We start from the raw sequence: 22,597 nt of genomic DNA, 5'->3' as shown, positions 1-22,597 counted from the left end.
CAGGTTGTCAACAAGCAGTAGTATTTTCAAAGGAACCCTTTTTTTTTTTTTTTTTTCCCTGGAAAGTAGGTCTTAACAATGGACTTAAAATATTCAGTAAACCGTGCTGTAAACAGATGGGCTGTCATGCAGGATTTGTTGTTCCATTGATAGAGCACAGTCGGGTAGATTTAATATAATTCTTAAGGGCCCTAGAATTTTTGGAATGGTAAAGAAGCACTGGCTTCATCTTAACACCAGCTGCATTAGCCCCCAATAAGAGCCTGTCCTTTGAAGTTAGGCATTGACTTCTCTCTAGCTATGAAAGTCCTGCATTGGTCCTTCTACCAATATAAGGTTGTTTCATCTGCATTGAAAGTTTGTGTAGATTTTCATCAATAATATTAGCTAAAACATCTGGATAACTTGCTTTTTCATCAGCACCCCCTTGCACTTTTATTACAGAGATGGCTTCTTTCCTTAAACATCATGAACCAGGCCAGATGCGATGGCTCACACCTGTAATCCTAACACTTTGGGAGGCTGAGGTGGGCAGATCACAAGGTCAGGAGTTTGAGACCAGCCTGGCCACCATGGTGAACCCCATCTCTTGTTAAAATACAAAAATTAGCTGGGCATAGTGGCAGGGGCCTGTAATCCCAGCTACGCAGGAGGCTGAGGCAGGAGAATCGCTTGAACCTGGGAGGCGGAGGTTTCAGTGAGCTGAGATCGCAGCATTGCACTGCAGCCTGGGCAACAAGAGCAAAACTCTGTCTCAAAAAACAAAACAAAAAGCAAAACAAACAAAAAACAACAACAACAAAAAACCCATCATGAACTAACCTCTGCTAGCTTCCAATTTTTTTGGGGGGGGGGCAGCTTTCTTACCTCTCACCTTTACAGAATTGAAGAGCTTTAATGGCCTTCTCTGGATTAGGTTTTGGCTTCAGGGGATATTGTGGCTGATTTGATCTTCTATCCAGACCACTGCACCTTTCTTCTTATCAGCCATAAGGTTGCTTTGCTTTCTTATCATTCATATGTTCACTGAAGTAGCATGTTTAACTTCCTTCAATAACTTTTCCTTTGCTTACACAACTTGGCTGTTTGGCACAATAGTTCCAGCTTTCAGCCTCTCTTGGCTTTTGACATGCCTTTTTAACTAAGCTTAATCATAGCTAGTTTTTGATGAAAGTGTGAGACTTCAGACTCTTCTATTCACTTGAACACTTAGAAGCCACGGTAGGGTGACTGACTGGTTTAATTTCAATATTGGTGTATCTCAGGGAATAGAAGGCCCAAAAAGAGGGAGAGAGATGGGGGAATGGCCATTTATTGGAACAGTCAAAACACACAGAACATGTATTAACTATCTTATATGGGTGTGGTTTTTGGCATCTCAAAACAATTACAGTGGTAACATAAATGATTACTGATCACAGATCACCATGAACAGATGGAATGATATTTTAAAAGTTGGAAATATTGCAATTACCAAAATGTGACACATGAAGTTATCACCTGCTGTTGGAAAAAATGGTACTGACAGTCTTGCTGGATGAAGGGTTACCAGTTATCTGCAAAGTGCAATAATGCAAAGCACAATAAAATAAAGTGTGCCTGTACTTCTTTTTATTAGTAAACATGTATTTTTAAAGCAATTCACAATTTATAGCAATACAATAGTGTGTTGTGAAAACATTAAAAGTCCTTCTTCTAAGGGTTCAGAAAACCTCACACTTACAACAATAAGGTCATGGCCGCAAGACACAGCTTGTCTGGAAACTACACATTAAATGATGTATTCTATTCAGGGACTAAATATAAAAGCCAAGGTTGAGCCATGAATACAGAGGACAATATACAAATGAGATTATCACCACTCGCTATTTGAACAGAATTAGATCTCACAGATAATTTAATCAACTTTTAAAACTTTACAGATGAGGAAAATGAAGCTCTGAGATATGACTTTGCTGGGGTTCCTCTACTTCCTGTCAGGAATGAAAGTCAAATTCCCATTTCCCAACTCCAAGCCAGTTCTTTTCATTACACTGTGCTGCCAGTATGTCTAACCAATATGGTAGAAAGGTATTTCATTGAATGACTTCCACCATTCTTTTCCCAAAGACTAATCAGTAAGTGGTAAATGTGTTAAATTTACCACACATTGATTACAAACACAAAGTACTATATTGCAAGTAACAGAGGTTTTGCGCTTTGGTCTTTATTCTTACTTCCATTAAATACTGGGGAATCTTGGGTCATAAAATTGGTATTACAAAAGAGAAACGAGTAAAGAGTGGTTGCTGAAAGTTAATTTTTCTTGGCTGGTTCTTCTAAGTATATACTAGGTATTGTTATTAGCAGACTTCAGAAAGAAAAGGTTATCTGGAATTTTTTTTACCTGCCTTCCTCAACTTAGAAATTTATTTTATACAAAATCATTTTAACAAAACATCTTAGGGAGAAATTAACACAAAATTACAAATCACTCCATGTGCTTAATTTGAATTGTTATAGTCTTATGTATTCATATCTAATAGTCTTCATGCTAAAATTGGGATTCTTAGTAAGTCAACAAAAAAGCATGACAATCTGACACAATTTCTAGGAAAACTGCAATAACTCTATGAACTTAAATACAAGTAAGTGAAATTCTTTCATTATTCCTTTTTTCCCAGAAATTGCATATTTTTGAGAAAATATTTATGCAAAGTGTTCCACTGAAATGTATCTCTTACGAAAGTATCTGAATATTGAAGTATTTATCACTCATCGCAGTTAACTTATGGTAAGAAACCAATGAAATTGTTTTATTAAATGTGCACATAAAAAAGCATGTAAGTTTTTGACCTTCAGTTGTTTTGGAATTAAATTACATTTCGGCACCCAAAAATCTTTTAACTGACAGTTTTCATACTTTGCAAAACACACAGGGCACTGGAAACTCTAATGAACCAGCATTTACATAATGGTAACTGCCATATGACCACTTTGGTAAGCAGCTTGTGGAAATTACGTACTAAGTGCTTTATGTGTTGCCAAAAAAACTTAAAAAACCAAATAATAAATCATGAGGCTCTACAAAATAGCTTAGAAAAACAAGTTTTCTATTTATTTAAAAATAAGTTTGTAGTTACTACATTGCAGGGACAGGAATTCTTACACGTACATTCTAGTTTGTATAAAAGGATTCAAAGAATTATGCATCAAAACTAACATAGAAAGTGTCCACGTAACAGTAAAGAAAGGTCCAATCAATATGTACAAAAAGAAAGGGCACTGCTATTCTGGTGTGAGACTGCTGTTTATAATATGATACTCCAGGTTCGGAAAGAAAAAAACAAACTTCAATAAAGCTAAATAATTAATTTGTTTTAAAACTCTGTGTTACTTATTACATACAACAGATCTGCTTGTGTTTAAACATTGTTTTCTGTACAAAATAAGCATAATCTTAATTTGAAAATGTGTCAGTTTCAACTTTCACCCTCTAGGTCAGTTACTTTTTAAAAATTGAGCTACATTCTACACATGTCTAAATGTCCTGTGACAGGATTTAAGTTTTCTAAAAGATCTTCAATAAGACCCCTGTCTTCTTGCAGTTTTAATATGGTCCAAAAATGTAACATTGTATTGTCTCATTTTATAGTCTATCATTGTGACTAATCAACACACACAATCTTAAAGTAACCAGCGTGTGTGCATCTGCCTTATATGCATGTAGTATATTCCATCTTGAACCTATTTTTCTTGGCTCCTTGAATTGTAGAAACTCAGCCGTGCACTAAGTATTTGGTCTGTGCCATAAGGTTAATTTCCTGATAATTTTTATCTGCATTAAAAAAGTGTTTCAACACAGAGCTATCAAAACTAAAAATAGTATCTATTTATAGCTCATATTTTCTACTCACTGTTTTACTGCAGTGTGTACAAGGTTTATCTCTGGAGCGCCAAAAGTGGTACTTACAGTCTTCTGACTCAATTTGACCTCTTCTTGGGTACTATACATAGTTCATGATGACTTTTCATTTGGAGCGCTTTGCTCAGTATAATTAACAAAAATAGTTTCTTAGTAAATGTAGTATTAATTTTAGTTCAGATCACTTGGAAATCAGGGAACTAAGGGAAACTGCAAGGGTAGAAGCAAAGAAAAGTGTATTTTTCAAATTTTAATGGGAAAATAAATTCTTGCCTAAGTGTAACAAAACCACTGCTCAACCATATATTAGAAATACTTTTTAGGTTTATAGGAGTAATCAGATGATAAAACTACTTCCCCTATAACTTTTAAAATCATGTAACTCCTGCATATAAGCAAAAACTTACAGCCCTTTAATCACTCAAGTATCTTGGTCCTTTCAACCTATTCAAAAATAAATTTCAGGTCACAAAAACATTCAGAATAAATCTGTTTTCATTAAGTAGAAAACTGAAAAAGCCACTTCCAGCTGACATTTGATAGAGATATACAGTAGGTATATATGTATAAAATGGAATGTCAGAATTGAAGTAAACATTGTTAACTGGAGAAATTATATTACAAATCATATTTGAAAACATGTAAATGCTGCTAACATATAAGATAAAAATGATATTTGAATACATTTCTTAAAATGTCTGATTCATCTACTGCACTGCAGATGAGGGACAGTTCTAGATGTTAACATACATGCTGCACAAAGGTATTTTCTCTGATTACTGTATCTTATGTATTCACTTCCAGGTGATAACTAAATTTAGTCAATCCCAAGTCTCAGATGTTACCTAATCCAGCTCACAAATATTCCACATTTACTTACACTGAAGGAGGAAGATAGTTTTATAATAATGCCAGCAGTCTTTAAATTTGTAGTGAAGCTGTGCAATAAAAACAATTGAAATAAGGCCAAAAAAATCTTCAGTTTATAATACATGCAGAAAATAGTCCAATGCCACTACAGCAGGTCACAAAGGATAAAATTTTAGAAAGTTATGTATGTATTGCCTATCGCCCAGGGCTGTGAGTCTCTGATTAGACTGAATATTTAAACTAATGCTCCACTTAAACTTTTCATCTGGGACTTGAGAATGTTGGAGTTGAGGGAGGGAATATTAGGGTTTGGTACTTAGAAATACCTAAATTGGTTTACACTTTCCATGCATGTTAAGTTATATTTCTGAATTTTCAGTAAATTTGAGATGTTTTTATTGCTTACCTAAGACAACTGCCAACATTTCTTTCTGGCCTATCAACAGTACATACATAGTGTTACCGCTTCAAAGAGGATTATTTTCCCAAGTGGTAAAGAAAACAAAAATATGGTGATGACTTAAATTTCTTAATTCAACTTCTGCAATGTATAGAAGCTAAATTATAAAAATATAAAATCTAAATATATTGGTATTACTAATACATGTTTAAGTGTTTCGGTTACAAAGAATCTGATCCAAGTTACTGTGCTTTACTAAGAAACCAGTGTCTAATAATGTCCAAATAAGGTCATAAATATACAGTGTCTTTAGAACAGGAATAATACATTTATGTGTTATAGGAAAGATGGTAAATACTCATTTCTTTGCTCAAGAGTTGGAATTAACACATACACTGTACTAGAGGTATATTCCACTCTAAGACTGTGTACGCTCTTCCTTTTTCTGTACACAACTTAAAACTGTACATTATTTTTTTACAAAAATTGATTTTATAGCCTATTCTTTTTTTCTTAACACAATGCAGATAACATCAGGAAATTATATATTTCAAATAGATTGCCTTCAAAGGCAACTAATTAATGACTTAAATTTCAAACATACACTATTATTTTCAAGAATGGTGTAAGTGAAAGACTCATTTTTCTATACAATCAAGCCATCCATTTCTGCATTATGAAGAGTTTAACTACTGAATTTTAATTTTATAGTTAAATATATTTGTTAGAAAAAAATAAATATACAAAAAACCTGAAAAATTTGAAATTATTTTTCAACTGCAAAATCTCAGCAATGCAGTCAAAATCTGGAAAATGGTTTACTTAATTTCACAGGAAAATTTCTGTACAAATTTAGTTACAAATGATCTTAAAAGCCCAAATGTATCACTTTTTCATTCTTCAAGACAGTTAAATGACAGCTAATATTCATCCTTATCAGACATAATTATGTAATGTGTTTTGCCAAGGTTCGATTGCAGACTTTATTTTTCTACATCAGGGTCATGCTGATACATATTTTCCCCATCTTCACTTTTTAAAAATGTAGTATCTGAAAATTTTGGTTACATTTTTGTACCATACCAGTCCTCAGAAAATACTACATTCTTTAAATTTTTAAAAAAATGGACAGTAATTTTTAAACAATAGAAATGGTAAGTATGTTGGTTTTTAAGGTATAAAATAACTAACTGTACCATAAACAAATAAATAACTGCTCTCCTTTTCCATAGCAGTACATATAGCAATACATTCTCCTAAGTCATATAGTTATCATTTACAATAGACAACTTAATTTTACTAATGATGCAAAAAATAATAGAATACAAGGCACAATCATTAAATGGAGTTTTTCTTTAGGGTGTATATTGACATACCAGCATGATAAGGATACCGTAAAAAGTGCAGAAAAAACACAATGTGCAATGAGACCACTGTATAAAACATGATTGCATAAAAAGTGATTTGGCCTATTTTAACCTTTAATAATTGAAAATAACCAATTTCCCCCTTAAAATTAAACTATAAAGTATGACATTTTAAAATTATTTTTATTCTACTGCTATCTAAAAAATCCTGAAAAAAGAATTTATACCTGGGTAATAGTATATAAGTATGTGTTTGTATATATATTTAATTATACCCATTTATCAATATATACACATACACACACAGACACGTTTCTTTGTAAGTCATTTTAGGCTATTAGATATGTCTAAAGTTTAGAAATGACATTAATCCAGATCAACAAGTAAACATCAAATCCCATACCTTTTTTCCTGTATTTTCCTTGAATCCTTTAACCACTTAAACATTTCCTCTAGAATATCTCTGTCAAAGGACCCACCAGTGCATTATTTTCTATTAGTACCAAAAAAAAGATATATCTCAGCATAACTCTTTAATAACTTGCTCTTTAGAATATATAGCCTTTCCAATATTGAAAAGTGTATGCTGTCCTGACAGTCAAAAACAGGCTTTCCACTGCACTGATTCTCAGTCTTTGGCACAATAAACAGAGATTGAGTGATATAAGAATCAAGGTCTGAAAAATTAGACAGTCAAATGTTTTCCAATGTGGATATGTTTCCCTTCATCAGTACATTTTCTCTTAAGTTTGGCAGAAATGGAATAAAGCAAAAGCCTCCTCTAGATACTTTGTAGATGAACATTCTATAATTAAAATTAAACTTTTTAGGGTATCAAATGGTGGAAATTTTGTATTTATCTTTGAGAGGAAACATTTCTTAATTCACTGCTACTCTGTATAAGATCTGTCTTTTAGGGGCATGACTTGTATCAATAGAAATGTACCTTGCTTGGTCAAAAATAATTCATTTTAACATGAAATGCTCTATCACTAGGAATATTATGCTCCTAAAGAGTGTAGCAGAACTGTCTTTTCTATAAATAAATCAGGAATTCATTATAGATCAATTTCTTTTGTTTCAGTGAATGAAATGAATGTGAAAATGCATAACCTATCTAAGGGCAATAAATAGCAAACATTTAAAATATATATGTATATATTTATATATATATATATTCATTTAAAGAAGTGAAGTGTCTTGTAAGTTTGTTTTTTTTTTGTTTTTTGTTTTTTTTTTTGCAAATCAAATCATATTCCCTACTCCACCATAGCAGCAAGGAAGCAGAAGCCTTAGTTCTACTTATTCCTTAACTGTACCTGCTTTATAGATTTTGAAGTAAAATATTTTGGTACAAGTTACCAACCAATTAAATTAGCTTTTGCTTTTTCAGTCAACTTTCGGACTCGTCCTCTACTAGAAGTTCCAAAAGTTAAAGAGGTGTCTTCGAACAACAGCTGCCTTTGCTCCTCTTCAGAGTCATCCTCATTATAGAAAGCTGTCCTTCGACCTTGATTTCTAGTTCTCATGTGGGGTTCAGAGCCTTTGAGTTCTTCAAACTCTTCTTCCTCATCTATAGGATCATCTATCTTTTTTCGGTTACTTCTCCTTAACACTTTGACACTTGCAGGGACTAGGAGATCTGAATCTAGTTTTTGTGTCTTCATCTTCCTTTTGGGTTTTCTACCTCCACGACTCTTTTTCTGTAACAAATCTTCCTTTACATTATTAGTTTCAGAAAGAAAATTGCATGTTGAAGAAGGAAGTACTTCATCTCTGATAGGATGCACATTATTTTGCTCTAAATTTTCTGGCTTTGCATACTGTAGCTTTTTGGGCTTTCTACCCCTTTTCTTGTGTATAATTTCACCACTATTGGTGTTAACTTCTACTTTAGGTTTCCTTCCAGGTCCCCTCTTCACAAGTTTTGATGGCTGTCCTCCATGGCCATTTACTTGAATGGTTCCTGGTACAAGAGCGTTGTTCTTACAATCTCCTAAAAGGGAACAACAGGACACCTTAATACATGGAGTTTCTTTTTTGGTTTGACCCTCAAACTTGTCAATAAGGCCCCATTGGTATACTTATATGTAATGACAATCTAAATTATTTTATTAAAATGAGAAAAAAGAACCTAGAGAATGTTAATAGTTCAATTATCTTATTTATTTTCTAATTAAAAGAGACAGATTCTTAATGATCTCATGAGGGAGGTAAAGCTCATAGAAAATAAGTAACTCATCTAAGTTAACATTGTGATTGATTATAAAGCTAGGATGACCAAAGTTTTCTTATTCCTAACTTAGAAGTAAGTTACTCTTGCTCAAAAACTTTCCTCTCAGAACTGTTTAAAGAGGATTTAAAAACAACTAAATGGCAGTTTTTCTTCACAGGCTTTGAAAAGTCCTCGCCTTGTGTAATAAATGGCAAATGACTATAATCCTAGGAAATACTGATTATAGCAATCAAAATCACTATGTGTGCCACCATAATCATGATTAAAATCCCACTGTAACAAACTCCATGACAAAAGGCCATTATGCTTCATAAAACAAGAGAGAAAATGCTGGCAATCAAATTCTAAACCTGAAGGATCTGGAGATGATTAATCACCTTTCTGTTGTAGAAAAAAATGCTATAACTTAGATAAAGGAAAAATATGCCACAGGAACTATCAGTAACGAACTCTCTTTCCCTCCAAATTTCTGACATGTTTTTATTTGATAAAGTAGGTGATTTGCAATGCTCTATTTTTGGGGAAATTCATAGATGGAAACTGCTTTTAAAAAGAATACATCTTCATAAAAGCATTTTTGGTCACAGGTTGGAACTGTACTTTGTAAATAAGAAAATCATGGTTGGTTGGGTGCAGCGGCTCACAATTACAATGCCAGCAGTCTGGGAGGCCACAGCAGGCGGATCACCTGAGGTCAGGAGTTCAAGACCAGCCTGGCCAACATGGCGAAACCTCGTCTCTACTAAAAGTACAAAAATTAGCTGGGTGTGGTGGTGGGTACCTGTAATCCCAGCTACTCAGGGGGCTGAGGCAGGAGAATCATTTGAACCTGGGAGGTGGAGGCTGCAGTGAGCTGAGATCGCGCTACTGCACTCCAGCCTGGGCGACAAGACAGCCTGGGCGACAAGAGCGAGACTCCGTCTCAAACAAAACAAAACAAAACAAAAAAACATGGTTAAGAGACTCACCAAAGGTCAGAGTCAAGTACAGACAGAAAATGCAAAGATTTTAATTCCCGATCCCCATAGTGAAATGACTCTCTTTAGATTAGTGGTTGGGAAAAAATGTGGGTGTGGACATAAAGTAGTTAAGTATTTCCTATGGAGCAACTGACATGTAAACTGCCTAGGGATTCTGCCAATCCCTCTTGTTTTACATTATGACTACACGGGTTCTAAATATCCAGCACATGTACCTACTACAGAAGATAGGCTTTAAGAACTACATGAATCCCTTGAAATGGTCCAAAATTTTGTATGAATATGTTTATGTACATTTTTCTTAGACAGGGACTATAGGACTTATCAACTTTATAAAGCAATATATAATGTAAAAAGATTAAAAATGAATGCAGCTTTCTTAAAAAGGAATTCAGAAGTTTTTTTAAAAAGTTTAAAAACCACTGATCTTGAACTGTGTTGTCCTGGGCACATGAAAAGTTACGCAGTTTAGGAACTAAATTTTTAATTAAATTTCAATTTAAATACTAAAGCAGTATATATTTTAAAATACTGATTAAATACTGAAATAACATTTTGGATGCAATGGAATAAAATATTATTAAAATTAACTTTACCTATTTTTACTAAACATAGTGACTGCAAAATTTAAAATTACATATATGGCTTGTATTATATTCCACTAGACAACACTGCTTCATTCTAGACAGTTAATTTAGGTGTCATTATTTATAATAAATCTTTGTTAATGTTAACTAATAGATAATGATATTTCTATACAGTACCAGTACTCGAGTATTTCTAATACTCAAACATTATAAATCAAATGGACTATGAGACCAGACCTCCGCTATCATAATGCTAGAACCAATTCATCATATATATTTGATTTCTCTAGGATTCAAGAATAAAAAGCAGCAAGGAAGGCCAATATACTATTCAAACTCTAAATTCAGTTCAGAAAGGGGGCAGATATTAAAAATGTGAAACATTCATATGCAAAGTATTTTGGTTATTTATTCAAACAATTATCTTCTATATAATGGGCATTAAAAATGAGTAAACACATTAACCTCAGATTCTTCTGGAGATACAGACATGTGAAAATGAATAACCTGATCAGTATTATAAGTACCACCAAAGGTAATGAACAGGGTTTTCTGGGACATAAAGATGGAAGTGCTTGGCTGGGCGTGGCGGCTCACATCTGAAATCACAATACTTTGGGAGGCTGAGTGGGGTGGATCACTAGAGGCCAGAAGTTTCAGACCAGCCTGGTCAACATGGAGAAATCCTGTCTTTATCAAAAATACAAAATTAGCCGGGTGTTATGGCATACACCTATAATTCCAGCTACATGGGAGGCTGAGGCAGAAGAATTGATTGAACCTGAAAGGCGGAGGTTGCAGTGAATGGAAATCTGGCCATTGCATTCCAGTCTGAGTGACAGAACAAGATCCTGTCTTTGGGAAAAAAAAAAAAAAGGATGGAAGTGCTTGATTCTATCTAAAGAAGCCAGGAGAAGACTTCCTAAAGACGATATTTTAAGTGAGACGTGAAAGGCAACAGACCATTAAACTAGGAGGGAAAAAAGACATCCCCCCCAAAGAAGAAAAGAACAAAGACTCAGGAACTTCTAAGTGTTTAGGATGACTGGGATACAAAAGAGAGAAAGAAGGCAAAAGAACCTGGAATGTTAGGCAAGAGCCAAGTAACAGACAGTCTTGTTTAACAGGCAAAAAATTAAAAATGTTTCCATATATGATTTGAGGGCAAGGAAGGGTTTTCTCTGCATGTATGTACACACATCCACATGTGCTAGAGAGAAATGAAAAGATCACTTTGGCTGCAATATGGGAGATGGACTGGTTAAGAAAGAGTTTGAGAACTGAGGCAGGAAGACTAGTTAGGAAACTAGGAAAATAGTCCAGGCAAGAAATTATGTAAGCCTTGAAATAATGTCACGGCGGTGAGAATGGAGAGGAGAGAATAGATTTAAGAGATGTTATGGAAGGAGAAACAACAAAAACAAAAAGCTGTTGAAGAGATTCAGTTGCTGAAGAGAAGGCTAGGATGACTCCCTGATTTTAAGTTTACATGGGTAGATCCCAATGCCATTAACCAAAATTTAAGATTTCAGTAGAGAAATTAAATTTTGACAGAGGTTTTTAAAGACAACAATGAAGAAATGTCTTAAGAAACACTTTGAAAGTCATGATGCAAAATGCTTATTATTAGGCTGTCTGCTGCCAAGAAGCCATATTATTTTAACATGTCACAATGGCATATTTTAGTATTTACTTTCTTCATCTTTCAAACACGAAGACTTTACAATAAAAACCCGAAGCTGAAAGAACTTGAAGTGTAACATGTCAAAAGTTGTACTCTACAGTTGTAGACAACCCCAATGAATTATTATTTAATAAAAATCTGTCTAGAAAAATAAGTAGTTTTGTGATCCAATATTTACTTAAAACATTTTTCTACAAAAGTGAAGAATGCTACATTGGGTTAACTATATCCTATTTAATTTAAACTTCGAAGATAAATTTCTTTTTTTCTTTTGAGACAGGGTCTCATTCTGTTTACCAGGATGGAGTGTAGTGGCACAATAATAGCTCACTGCAGTAAATTTATCAACTAATACAGATGTGTGACTTTTAAGTGGGTAACCTGAAAAGTGGATATAAATGCTGATTCCAACAAAAGCATCATTTATAATAAGGATCTACTGTATCTTGAAAGATAGAAACAATACCTTACCTTGCTCAATGACAGCTGATGACTTTGAAAGAGTGGACGCCTTTGGGAGTATAGACGACTTCATTTTACGTTTGACTGGCTTTTCCTTTTCCATGGTTTCTTTTGCAGAATTATTCCTAGTGCCATGACTAAAATTGGATTGACCAGGACTGGAAAGAGTATTCAAAGCTTTGGAATGTTTCACGGAATTCTCTAGTACTAAAACAAATAAACAAAAAGTTAAAAATTAAGAGTTACTGAACCTAAAGATAAGAAAAAAGGTTAACCTGAATTATTTGAATTAGCTAAGACAACAAAACCTGAAGGATGCTTAAAGCTTTCTTAGGAAATCTACTTTCTAATAGGAAAAAGGCATATCCAGCTAGAAACTCTTAATAGTTTCAGCCCTTTTAGAAGCTGTCCCATCATTTCAAAATTACGAAGGCAAGTCTTGGCAAATTGCTAGCTAGTGTGGGTACTATGATTTAAATTCAGTAGTTTAGATCAGAGTTGTCATTTCTAAGCATTAGTCTATAATGACGTAAATCTCAATTTAATTCTTATTAAAAACTTTTTTTAATAGGAAATTAATAAAGAAGGCAAAAACAACAGTGTCTGCTAGAAATTACTAAAACTCAATATACTGCATTTGGCAAAGTAAAAACTTAAATTAAGAAAATCATCAGACACATTACAATTTAGAAAGTCAGTCTTACTTGCTTTCCCTGGTATTGCAGATGCATTTGCTTTTGTAATAAAAGTCTTTGCAGCTGAAGAAGTCGATGGTTGCTCAGTGATAAGTGGATCTACAATCACTCGGTTGCTTCTGGTTCGAACCACAGAACTAGATTCTGTTTTACCGTTTATCTGAGCAGCATTGTGTCTTGGCGGTATTGATCGTGTAGGTGTAGAGAATGCAGAGGTAGAGATTTCTGATTTTAGCTGGGGTTTTAAGATCCTTTTTTTCCTTTCAGGGCTGTAAATAAAATAGTATTGTCAGTCACTCTTATAGTTCTATATGAATGAATAAAACAGTTTATAATATTGTTGGATTCAATATTTGTACTATTATGAAATATGTTAAAATATGAGATTTATAGTGGATTTCATATGATTGTGAGCCTTTGAAAGTGAATATTTAGTGAAGGATCGCTGTAAATGCTAAAGTTATATGACGGAAAGCATGATGCCATCACTATCCTAAAAATGCTGTTTTACTGTATAGATTTAGCAGTTTGAATTTAAGCACTTACACTAGTATAGCTTTAGTTAAAAGATTAAAAATCGTCCACATCATAGGAACTTGCATGTCAAATATATCATTCTGTAATATAGGGAATAGTAAAGGAAGTATTAAAAAACACCAAGTTCTATCATTTAGATGAAAGTTATAGATCAGTTAGTGGTATTTAAAAGAAATTAAATACCTTGACGCAGCACTACTGGAAACAGAGCTGCTTCTGTTTCTTTTCTTCCTCCTTTTGGTTATGGTATTTCTTTTATGAAAACGAAGAGCAGATTTATAATCTGATAAAACTGAACTAATGTGTTCTTCAAAGAAAGCAGACAGGCGCAAACTCATGCTGTAAATCTGTGAGGGAAAAAAAAAGTGTTCAAACATTCCTCGGAGGAAAATACCTTTGTTCAGTAAATATTGTAATGTAAATATTTTTCCAGTAAAAACTATTTAGAATTTAAATACTGTTTTTGACATCCTTTTTCCTAATCTTTTGATGAAAAGGTAAACTGAAGCATTTTAACAATTAAATATTTTTGTGTTTAGAACAGAAATCTTTCAAGTTTTGAGATTCTTAAAGAAAAGTCTGACTCTAAATTCAAATGGCTCATACAGACAAAACTCCTTATTGTCAACTCTATTACACTGAAACTATCCCAAAGGTTTGAACCTGTTTTCTACCTAGGACTAGCATCTCTTCTTTCTCATTTCACTGCTATATAGCACTGCTTTGTGATGTTATGTCTGGTCAAAGAGTTTTAAATTACATTTATATTTTTACTTATTTGTAAAAATCATTCACAAAAATGCTCCATAAGGCAGATAATAGCTAGAAAAGTCAAGGCCAGATGGCTCTGGTGCATACCAGGACAATTTGCACCTATCTATTCAATCACAGTACTTCAAGAAAAGTCACCATTACCAGACATCAAAGATAACATAAATGTTATGTCATACAAGGAGCTGAGTAGAAAGGTATAAATTCTTTTTCCAGTGGGACAATATTCAGAATATAACAAAGGTAACTTGGACCTAAATTTTAAGTAAAGCAACGTTTAGTCATTTAACATACTCCTCTAACTCAATCTAGTCATAAACAAAATTTAATTATATACCCTTGATCTTTTGCTTGGTGTATATGCTTTGGAATTACTGAAAATAAGTCTGACATCTTTACATAACTCCATTGGTGACTCATAATTCCCAGCCTCTAAAGTTTCTCTAACGGTAGCAAAATCCATTGGAGTGTCAATGATGTCTCTGTAGTCCTAGGAGAGGGAAAATAGGTGGTGTTACCATTATTATTACACAAAGCATCACTTCTCAGCACAGGGATTTGCACAGGATTTTTATGATGACTATAAGTCCTAGAACTCTTAATAATCACTCCTGTTCCCCTTATCAAGAGTTCCTTTTTTCTAATAATTCTAATTTATTTCATACTCTCCCCCTTATATTGCAATCAACAATAATTTTCTTATTCAAGAACACAGAAGTTATTAATTTTTCACTGGAGACTTGGGAGATGGAGTTGTACTGGAAAGGGGAAAGTAAAAGAGTAAGGAAAAAGCCCAGCTCTACAACCAAAAGTTTGAAAGAAACTCTCAAAACTTTATACTACTTATAAATTCTAAAGGTCTGACGCACTGAAATACAACTGTAACTTTAAGGAAATAAAAATGATGGAAGTATGCCAGCATCCCATTTATGCAGACACCTAAGTTCTAGTAATCTCAACTTCAGTACTACAATTGGGAGTTTTGCTTTGCAGTAATAAAGAATTAACGAATGTGAATAGTTGTCACAAAGTCTATGCATGTCACCTGAGGTGTCTACCTAGTCAATTGAGTATAAAATTAGGTAACAGATTGGAACCAATAAAAACACACAAGTGAAAGAGCAACAGAAAATCATCATAATATGGTATATAATTCTAAAATTATCAGAATATGCTTTTTTTTTTTTTTTAAGCACGGACAAAGAGTATTGTACTCCCCCTTTTTTGGGAGAGACAGTCTTGCTTGTTGCCCAGGTTAGAGTGCAGTTGATGCCATCACAGCTCACTGCATCCTAAGCCTCCCAGACTCAAGCAATCTTCCCACCTCAGCCTCTCAAGTGGCGGGGACTACAGGCAGGCGCTACCACGCCCAGCTAATTTGTATAATTTTTGTAGAGACGGGGTCTCGCCATGTTGCTGAGACTGGTCTCAAACTCCCTGACTTAAATAATCTGCCTGCCTTGGCCTCCCAAAGTGCTGGGATTACAGGCATTAGCCACCACATCTGGCCTGCAGTTTTTCAATAGTCCCTCAGTATGCGATTATATTTTTTGAAGTATAACAACTTGACTTTGCACCATCAAGTTTAAATTATGATCAAATATGTCTGACCCTGAAGAAGGTGCCATATAAGGCAGGATTACTGCCTTTACAAATTTTTATTTCTTCCTTTCCAATAGGTATGCCTTTTATTTCCTTTTCTTGCCTTATTGCATTGGCTAGAATTTCCAGTACTATGTTGAATAGCAGTGGTGAGAGTGAACATTTTTCAATCATTCCTAATTCTTAGGGGGAAAGCACTCAGTCTGTCACCAGTAAACATGATGTTAGCTGTAGGTTTTTTATAGATGTACTTTATCAAGTTGTGGAAGTTTTCCTTTATTCCCAGTTTTCTTAGGGGTTTTATAATGAATTAACGTCTTGTTTCTTCAGATTCTGCATTTGTCTATTTGCCATCTATTCACAGGGCCAAGGATGATCTGGTACCTGGGGGGCCTTACAGACCTGAGGAAAGACTGCCCCTTCCTGGGGCAGTCAATTCTTAGTGACGGGCTCCACTGAGAACATGTCTTTCATATACATACCAATGAATCCCAAGTATAAAGCCACAGTCAGCTCCTTTTCTCACTCTCACACACTAAGCCAGTATTTCCATTTTAAATCATCCCAGGGCTAGGACCAGACAACTAGATACGTGTGCCTCAGAGCCCACTGGAATTATTCAAACTAGCCAAAAATAAGCTGTTAACTGTGACCTGCCTTGCATTTCCTGCAGAAACCCCAATAAATGATTTCTAAGCTTTTCCCTAGTTTTGGTCTCTCCTACCCAACCAAAACCTAGCACTTCCCCTGTGGCCCTGTGTGGCATGTGGTAACCCCCTACTTTTCTGGGACTCTTTTTTACTTTTTTTTTTTTTTTTTTTTAAATGAGATAGGGTCTCACTCTATTGCCAGGCTAGAGTGCAGTGGTGTGACCTTGGCTCACTGCAATGTCCATCTCCCAGGCTCAAGCAATCCTCATGAGTAGCTTGGACTACAGGTGCACACCACAGAACCTGGCTAATTTTTGTATTTTCTGTAAAGACAGGGTTTTGCCATATTGCTCAGGCTAGTCTCAAACTCTTGAGCTCCAGTGATCCACCTACCCTGGCCTCCCAAAGTGCTGGGATTACAGGTGTGGGCCACGATGCCCGGCTTGGGAATCTTCAGTATAATAAACTTTTTCCTTCCAAGCCTTGTTTTCATTTCCTCCTGTGACCACACTGACTTTACCATAACCAAAATGCACATTCATAGAACAAATGGGTGTGAAATTTTGTCAAATGCTCTTTCTATATTACTTGATATAATCATGAGATTTTTCTTCACTAGCCTATTAATATGATGGATTACATTGACTGGTTTTTGAATAATCAACCATCCTTGTATCTCTGGAATAAACAGCACTTGGTCATGGTATAAAATCACTTTTTAATATATTCCTGAATTCTATTTGCTGTTATTTGGTTAGTTTTTTTTCTTCTTTTCTACTGTTATTGTCTGGTTTTGAGATCAGGGGAACACTGGCCTTCACAGAATGAGTTGGGAATTTGAGTTTTTCTATCTTCTGGAAGAGACTGTGTAGAATTTGTGTTAATTCTTTAAATGTTTGGTTGAATTCTCCAGTGAAGCCATCCGGGACTAGACATTTCTTTTTTGAAAACTTATAATCACAAATTAAATTTCCCTAATAGGGTTACTGAGTTACCTGTTTCATACTGGGTGAGTTGTGGTAGTTTATACTTTGAGTATCGGTCTATTTCATGTAAGTTACCAAATTTATGTATGTATAATTCTTTGTAGTATTATTTATTTTTACTTTATCATCCTTCTGGAATTTGCAGGGTCTATAGTGATATGCTCTATATCATCCCTGATATTAACAATCTGTCATCTCTATAGCTTTGTAAATCTTAACAGAGGCTTGTCAATCTTGTTGATCTTCTCAAATAACCAGCTTCCAATTTTATAGATTTTCTCTATTGTTTTTCTTTTTTGAGTTTCACTGATTTCAGCTCTTTATTATTTCCTTTTGTTGGCTTACTTTTGGTTGATTTTACTCTCCTTTCTCTAGGTTCTTGAGGAGTGATCTTCGATTACTGATTTGAAACTTCTCCTTTTCTGCTGTACTCTTTAGTACACTTTGGTATTAGAAATTTTCCTGCATTGCTTTAACTGCATCCTACAAATTTTGATACATTGAATTTATTTTAATTGAGTTCAATACATTTTTTTAATCCCCATGAGATTTGTTTAATCCATAGATTATTTAGAGGTGGGCTCTTTAGTTAACAAGTTCTTAGAGATTTTACATTATTGGCGTTACAAACTTTGTAGATTTGGGCAAAATATAAAAATGATTTTTTAAAATGTTTTGCAATATTTTGGTTAAAATTCATGTAGAATACTTAATTTTTCTTGGCTCACATCTTGGCCTTCCACCATGCAGTATAGTACATGATAACTGCTCAATACAATTCTATTGAATACATGAAAGCTGTAGATTATTAAGCCCATTTATTTCCATCAAAAATTTAACTTTTAACATCTTGCTTTGAATATTTGATTACACTCAAAATGTGAACTAATATTTTCATATAAAAGGTGAAATATGAAGTGCGTGATCTGCCTTAAATATTCCACTAAAGTAAGGATGATACAGTTAATTCTGAATTATAAAAAGTAGATTGGTATCCAAAGTTTTCTTTTTCTCTTCTGTGACAGTAATTAACAAAACACACCTAGGCAAGAGATTACATTTTTCTTATTTCTACTACTTTTCATAGGCTAACACGTTTAGCTGGTGGGACAGGTTCTAAATATTTGCTAAATATTGTTCTCATTATTTTGAATATGTAAAAGATGACTGCATTCTTATATATTTCCCTCTTAAGTTTAAAAAGTGAACTTTACAAAAATTCATTTGCCTATTGTCAGAATATCACATATAACTGGTGCGCTGGATATAAAGGATATGGGTTCCCATTGTGGCTTTGTCTATAAATAGCCACAAATAAATAGCAAGAAACAGCTTTGTCTATAAATCTTAGCAAGGTGAGTCTCAGTTCAACATCAGTAAAGTGAGTGGCTTGAGGCAGTCTCAGGTCGCCTCCATTTTTTCTGTCTGACTGTTTTAATATTTTCTTTTTGACTTTCAATTGTTGAGTTTTTTTCACTCTTATTCTAGGTAAAGATTTTTTTCTTGTATATCCCGATCAGGAATCATAGTTTGTCAAATGTTTACCAATTCTAGAAAATTCCTGGCCATGGGGCATGGTGGCTTACGCCTGTAATCCCAGCCCTTTGGGAGGCTAAGGCAGGCAGATCACGAGGTCAAGAGATCGAGACCATCCTGGCCAACATGGTGAAACCCCATCTCTACTAAAAAAATAAAAATTAGCTTGGCGTGGTAGTATGCGCCTGTAATCCCAGCTACTCGGGAGGCTGAGCCAGGAGAATCGCTTGAACCCACGAGGCAGAGTTTGTAGTGATCCGAGATTGAGCCACTGCACTCCAGCCTGGTGACAGAGTGAGACTCTGTCTCAAAAAAAAAAAGTTCTTGGCCATTAGCTCCTCAAATATTTCTCCTCTCCCATTCTGTCTATTCTCTTCCACTGAAATTTTTGTTAGACATACTTTGGACCTTCTCTTTCTATCTACCATTACCTCTTACTCTCTCCTTCACACTCAATCTCTTTATCATTCTGTGTGGGATTCTATAGAATTTGCTTAGATCTTTACATTTACTATCTCTTTAATCTGTTTTTAAAACTGTCCGGTAAGTTTAATTTCAGTAATTATACATTTCATTTCCAGGATTCTATTTAATTGGTTTTAATATGTCTTCCCTCTTTTCCTCTCAAATAACATACTTTACCCCATGTTTCTTATTCTTTCATTTATTCCTTTAACCAAAATTATCTATCAAAGTTTAACTCACAGCATTTCTTTTTTCTTGGTGGTACATATAACAACAATAATCTTACAATGAATGTCATCTCTCTTTTTTTTAATGAAGTATAGTAATTCAGAATAATCTATTACTCAAATTTTCAGGGAGAGGTTACTAATATTTCCATTGGTTGTTTCTGTCATCTTATAATGGTAGATCAGTCCCTTATATAGGTGTGTGTGTGTGTGTGTTTTTTTTAATCATTAGTTCATTCAGTTAAGGATTAACTTTTTTTCCATAATGGATTTCTACACAAGGGTAGTGCAAATTTGGATTCTAAGTCCATGTATAGCGTACGTTTAGGAAAATTTCTCCTCTCTGACATTAGAACCACTGGGGAAAACATTCTTTGTTGTGAAAGGAATTATTCAATTCTTATTTTCATTCAGGGTGCAGTTCTTCAATACTTCTGGTTTAGGGTTGGGTTTCAGCTCCAAATTCCTTTTTCACCACTGCCCAAGGACTCAATTATCTCTGTATAGTGTTAATACTTGTGCCTCTAGAATAAAAACATTGTCTTATTTCTATCCCTTCTTTTCTGTGTAAAGCCCAGAATACAAATGCCTAAAATAATGAATAAACAGCAATTTATTTTTCAAAAGAATACATAGCTGAGCTTGCAAGAACCAAAGTGAAATCCGTAAGTTGTGAAAACAGAGAGAAATGAAAGCCAGAACATTCATGCATCAGCTCAGTCCTAGGTTTTCCCAAAGGTGAGGTTCTAATTAGCTCAATTTATCACGTCACTGGAATTAAAGATTTCTCTTCCACATTTAACATTCTATGTTTCTGGTATTTTAAATGACACGAAAAAAGTCATTTTCTGATATTTATCTGTTGATGAAGTTTCTCTATTTTCATCATTGTAAGTTAGAACAAAAATAAGCCTGGCTAATTTTTGTATTTTTAGTAGAGACAGGATTTTACCATGTTGGTCAGGCTGGTCTTGAACTCCTGACCTCAGGTGATCTGCCCACGTCACCCTCCCAAAGTGCTGGGATTACAGGTGTGAGCCACTGCGCCCAGCCCTTGAACTATATAACATTTAATTACTTTTTAAAGGGATAAGATAATGATGTCCAATGATACCACATCTAGGTCATGATGTCTTATAAAACATTTTTTATTTTCATTTCAAACCATGAATGCTATCTGAACTGCGTAACTTTTTTCTTTCTTGAGACAAGAGTCTCACTCTGTCACCCAAGCTGGAGTGCAATGGTGCCATCTCGGCTCACTGCAACCTCCGCCTCCCACGTTCAAGCGATTGTCCTGCCTCAGCCTCCCGAATAGTTCGGATTACGGGTGCCCACCACCACACCCGGGTAATTTTTGCATTTTTAGTAGAGACGGGATTTCACCATATTGGTCAGGCTGGTCTCAAACTCCTGGCCTCAAGTTATCCACCCGCCTCGGCCACCCAAAGTGCAGGGATTACAGGTGTGAGATACTGCACCTGGCCCCTGAACTATATAGCATTTAATTATTTTTTAAAGGGATGAGAAATCACTCTACGCTAAATTTAGATTGCTATGATTGCATGCCAAAATAAATACTTGGATCATGTTTACTTAGCTCTTTTTACCATGTATTCCATAAAGATGATACATTGGCATACCTAAATATATACAATAATATCACCTTACATTTGTATACAGTGCTTCACATTTAAAAACTATTTTTTTGTTTGCTTTTGTTTTTGAGACCGAGTCTCTCGCTCTGTTGCCCAGGCAGCGGGATCTCGGCTCACTGCAAGCTCCGCCTCCCAGGTTCACGCCATTCTCCTGCCTCAGCCTCCCAAGTAGCTGAGACTACAGGGGCCCGACACCACACCCGGCTAATTTTTTTTTTTTTTGTATTTTCAGTAGAGACAGGGTTTCACCATGTTAGCCAGGATGGTCTCGATCTCCTGACCTTGTGATCTGCCTGCCTCGGCCTCCCAAAGTGCTAGGATTACAGGCATGAGCCACTGCGCCCGGCCTAAAAATTATTTTTATATATTCTCTTTACATCTCCATAATCCTGTAAGGATGTAGGCATTATTTTTTTTTTCCTAGATAACTGCCATAATAAATTCATAGAATCAGTGTAGGGAAGACAAAAAGAAAAAAAAATTCAGATGAGAAAACTAAGGGACTAGCTCAAAGCTGCACAACTGGTAGGAACAGAATAACCCATTTCTTACAGTGTCTTGGTTCAGGGCTCCTTCCATTTTACCACACTATTCAAAATTTAGATTCTCTATGTAGTCAAATGGATAATGAGAACATGTATAAAATAATAAAGAAATGAACAATAATCATAAAAAGTAACTAAAATAGCCAACTGTCATGTAAAAGATATGTAGCAAACTGACAGGTAAAGAAAATATTTTCAAAAACACTTACTGGATATTCAAGGAGATCTACTGGCTGACGGAAAGGCTCTGAATCTTCACATTGAAATATGAGATTTAACAATTCTTCACACTGTTTCTTCCATGCTTGAATATCGTAAGACTGGGCTCTATTACGTAATCTTCGTCTAGGCTGATGGTCCTGCAATAAAAGTGTTCAAATATATTAATAAAAGAGCACTTATACAATAAAATTTGTACTTTTAATGCAGTCTTAG

The 22,597-nt window shown here is 34.7% G+C and overlaps 1 protein-coding gene across 3 annotated transcripts in view; it reads right to left on the bottom strand.

The window, feature by feature from the left end:
* Positions 1 to 1,589: 1,589 nt before the first annotated feature.
* PHI (pleckstrin homology domain interacting protein) overlaps positions 1,590 to 22,597 on the bottom strand; it is a 137,903-nt gene continuing 116,895 nt past the window's right edge. For all 3 annotated transcript variants that reach the window (XM_011767434.2, XM_011767433.2, XM_011767435.3), the window contains 6 exons: positions 22,372 to 22,521; positions 14,831 to 14,983; positions 13,906 to 14,069; positions 13,195 to 13,454; positions 12,500 to 12,697; positions 1,590 to 8,537 (listed from right to left, as the gene is read on the bottom strand). In XM_011767434.2, the coding sequence (XP_011765736.1) occupies positions 7,900 to 8,537; positions 12,500 to 12,697; positions 13,195 to 13,454; positions 13,906 to 14,069; positions 14,831 to 14,983; positions 22,372 to 22,521 (1,563 nt within the window). In that variant the 3' untranslated portion in view covers positions 1,590 to 7,899. The remainder of the gene's footprint in view (positions 8,538 to 12,499; positions 12,698 to 13,194; positions 13,455 to 13,905; positions 14,070 to 14,830; positions 14,984 to 22,371; positions 22,522 to 22,597) is intronic.

This window comes from Macaca nemestrina, chromosome 5 (assembly GCF_043159975.1).
Source record: "Macaca nemestrina isolate mMacNem1 chromosome 5, mMacNem.hap1, whole genome shotgun sequence".
NCBI lineage: Eukaryota > Metazoa > Chordata > Mammalia > Primates > Cercopithecidae > Macaca > Macaca nemestrina.
This window is presented reverse-complemented; position numbering and strand designations above follow the sequence as displayed.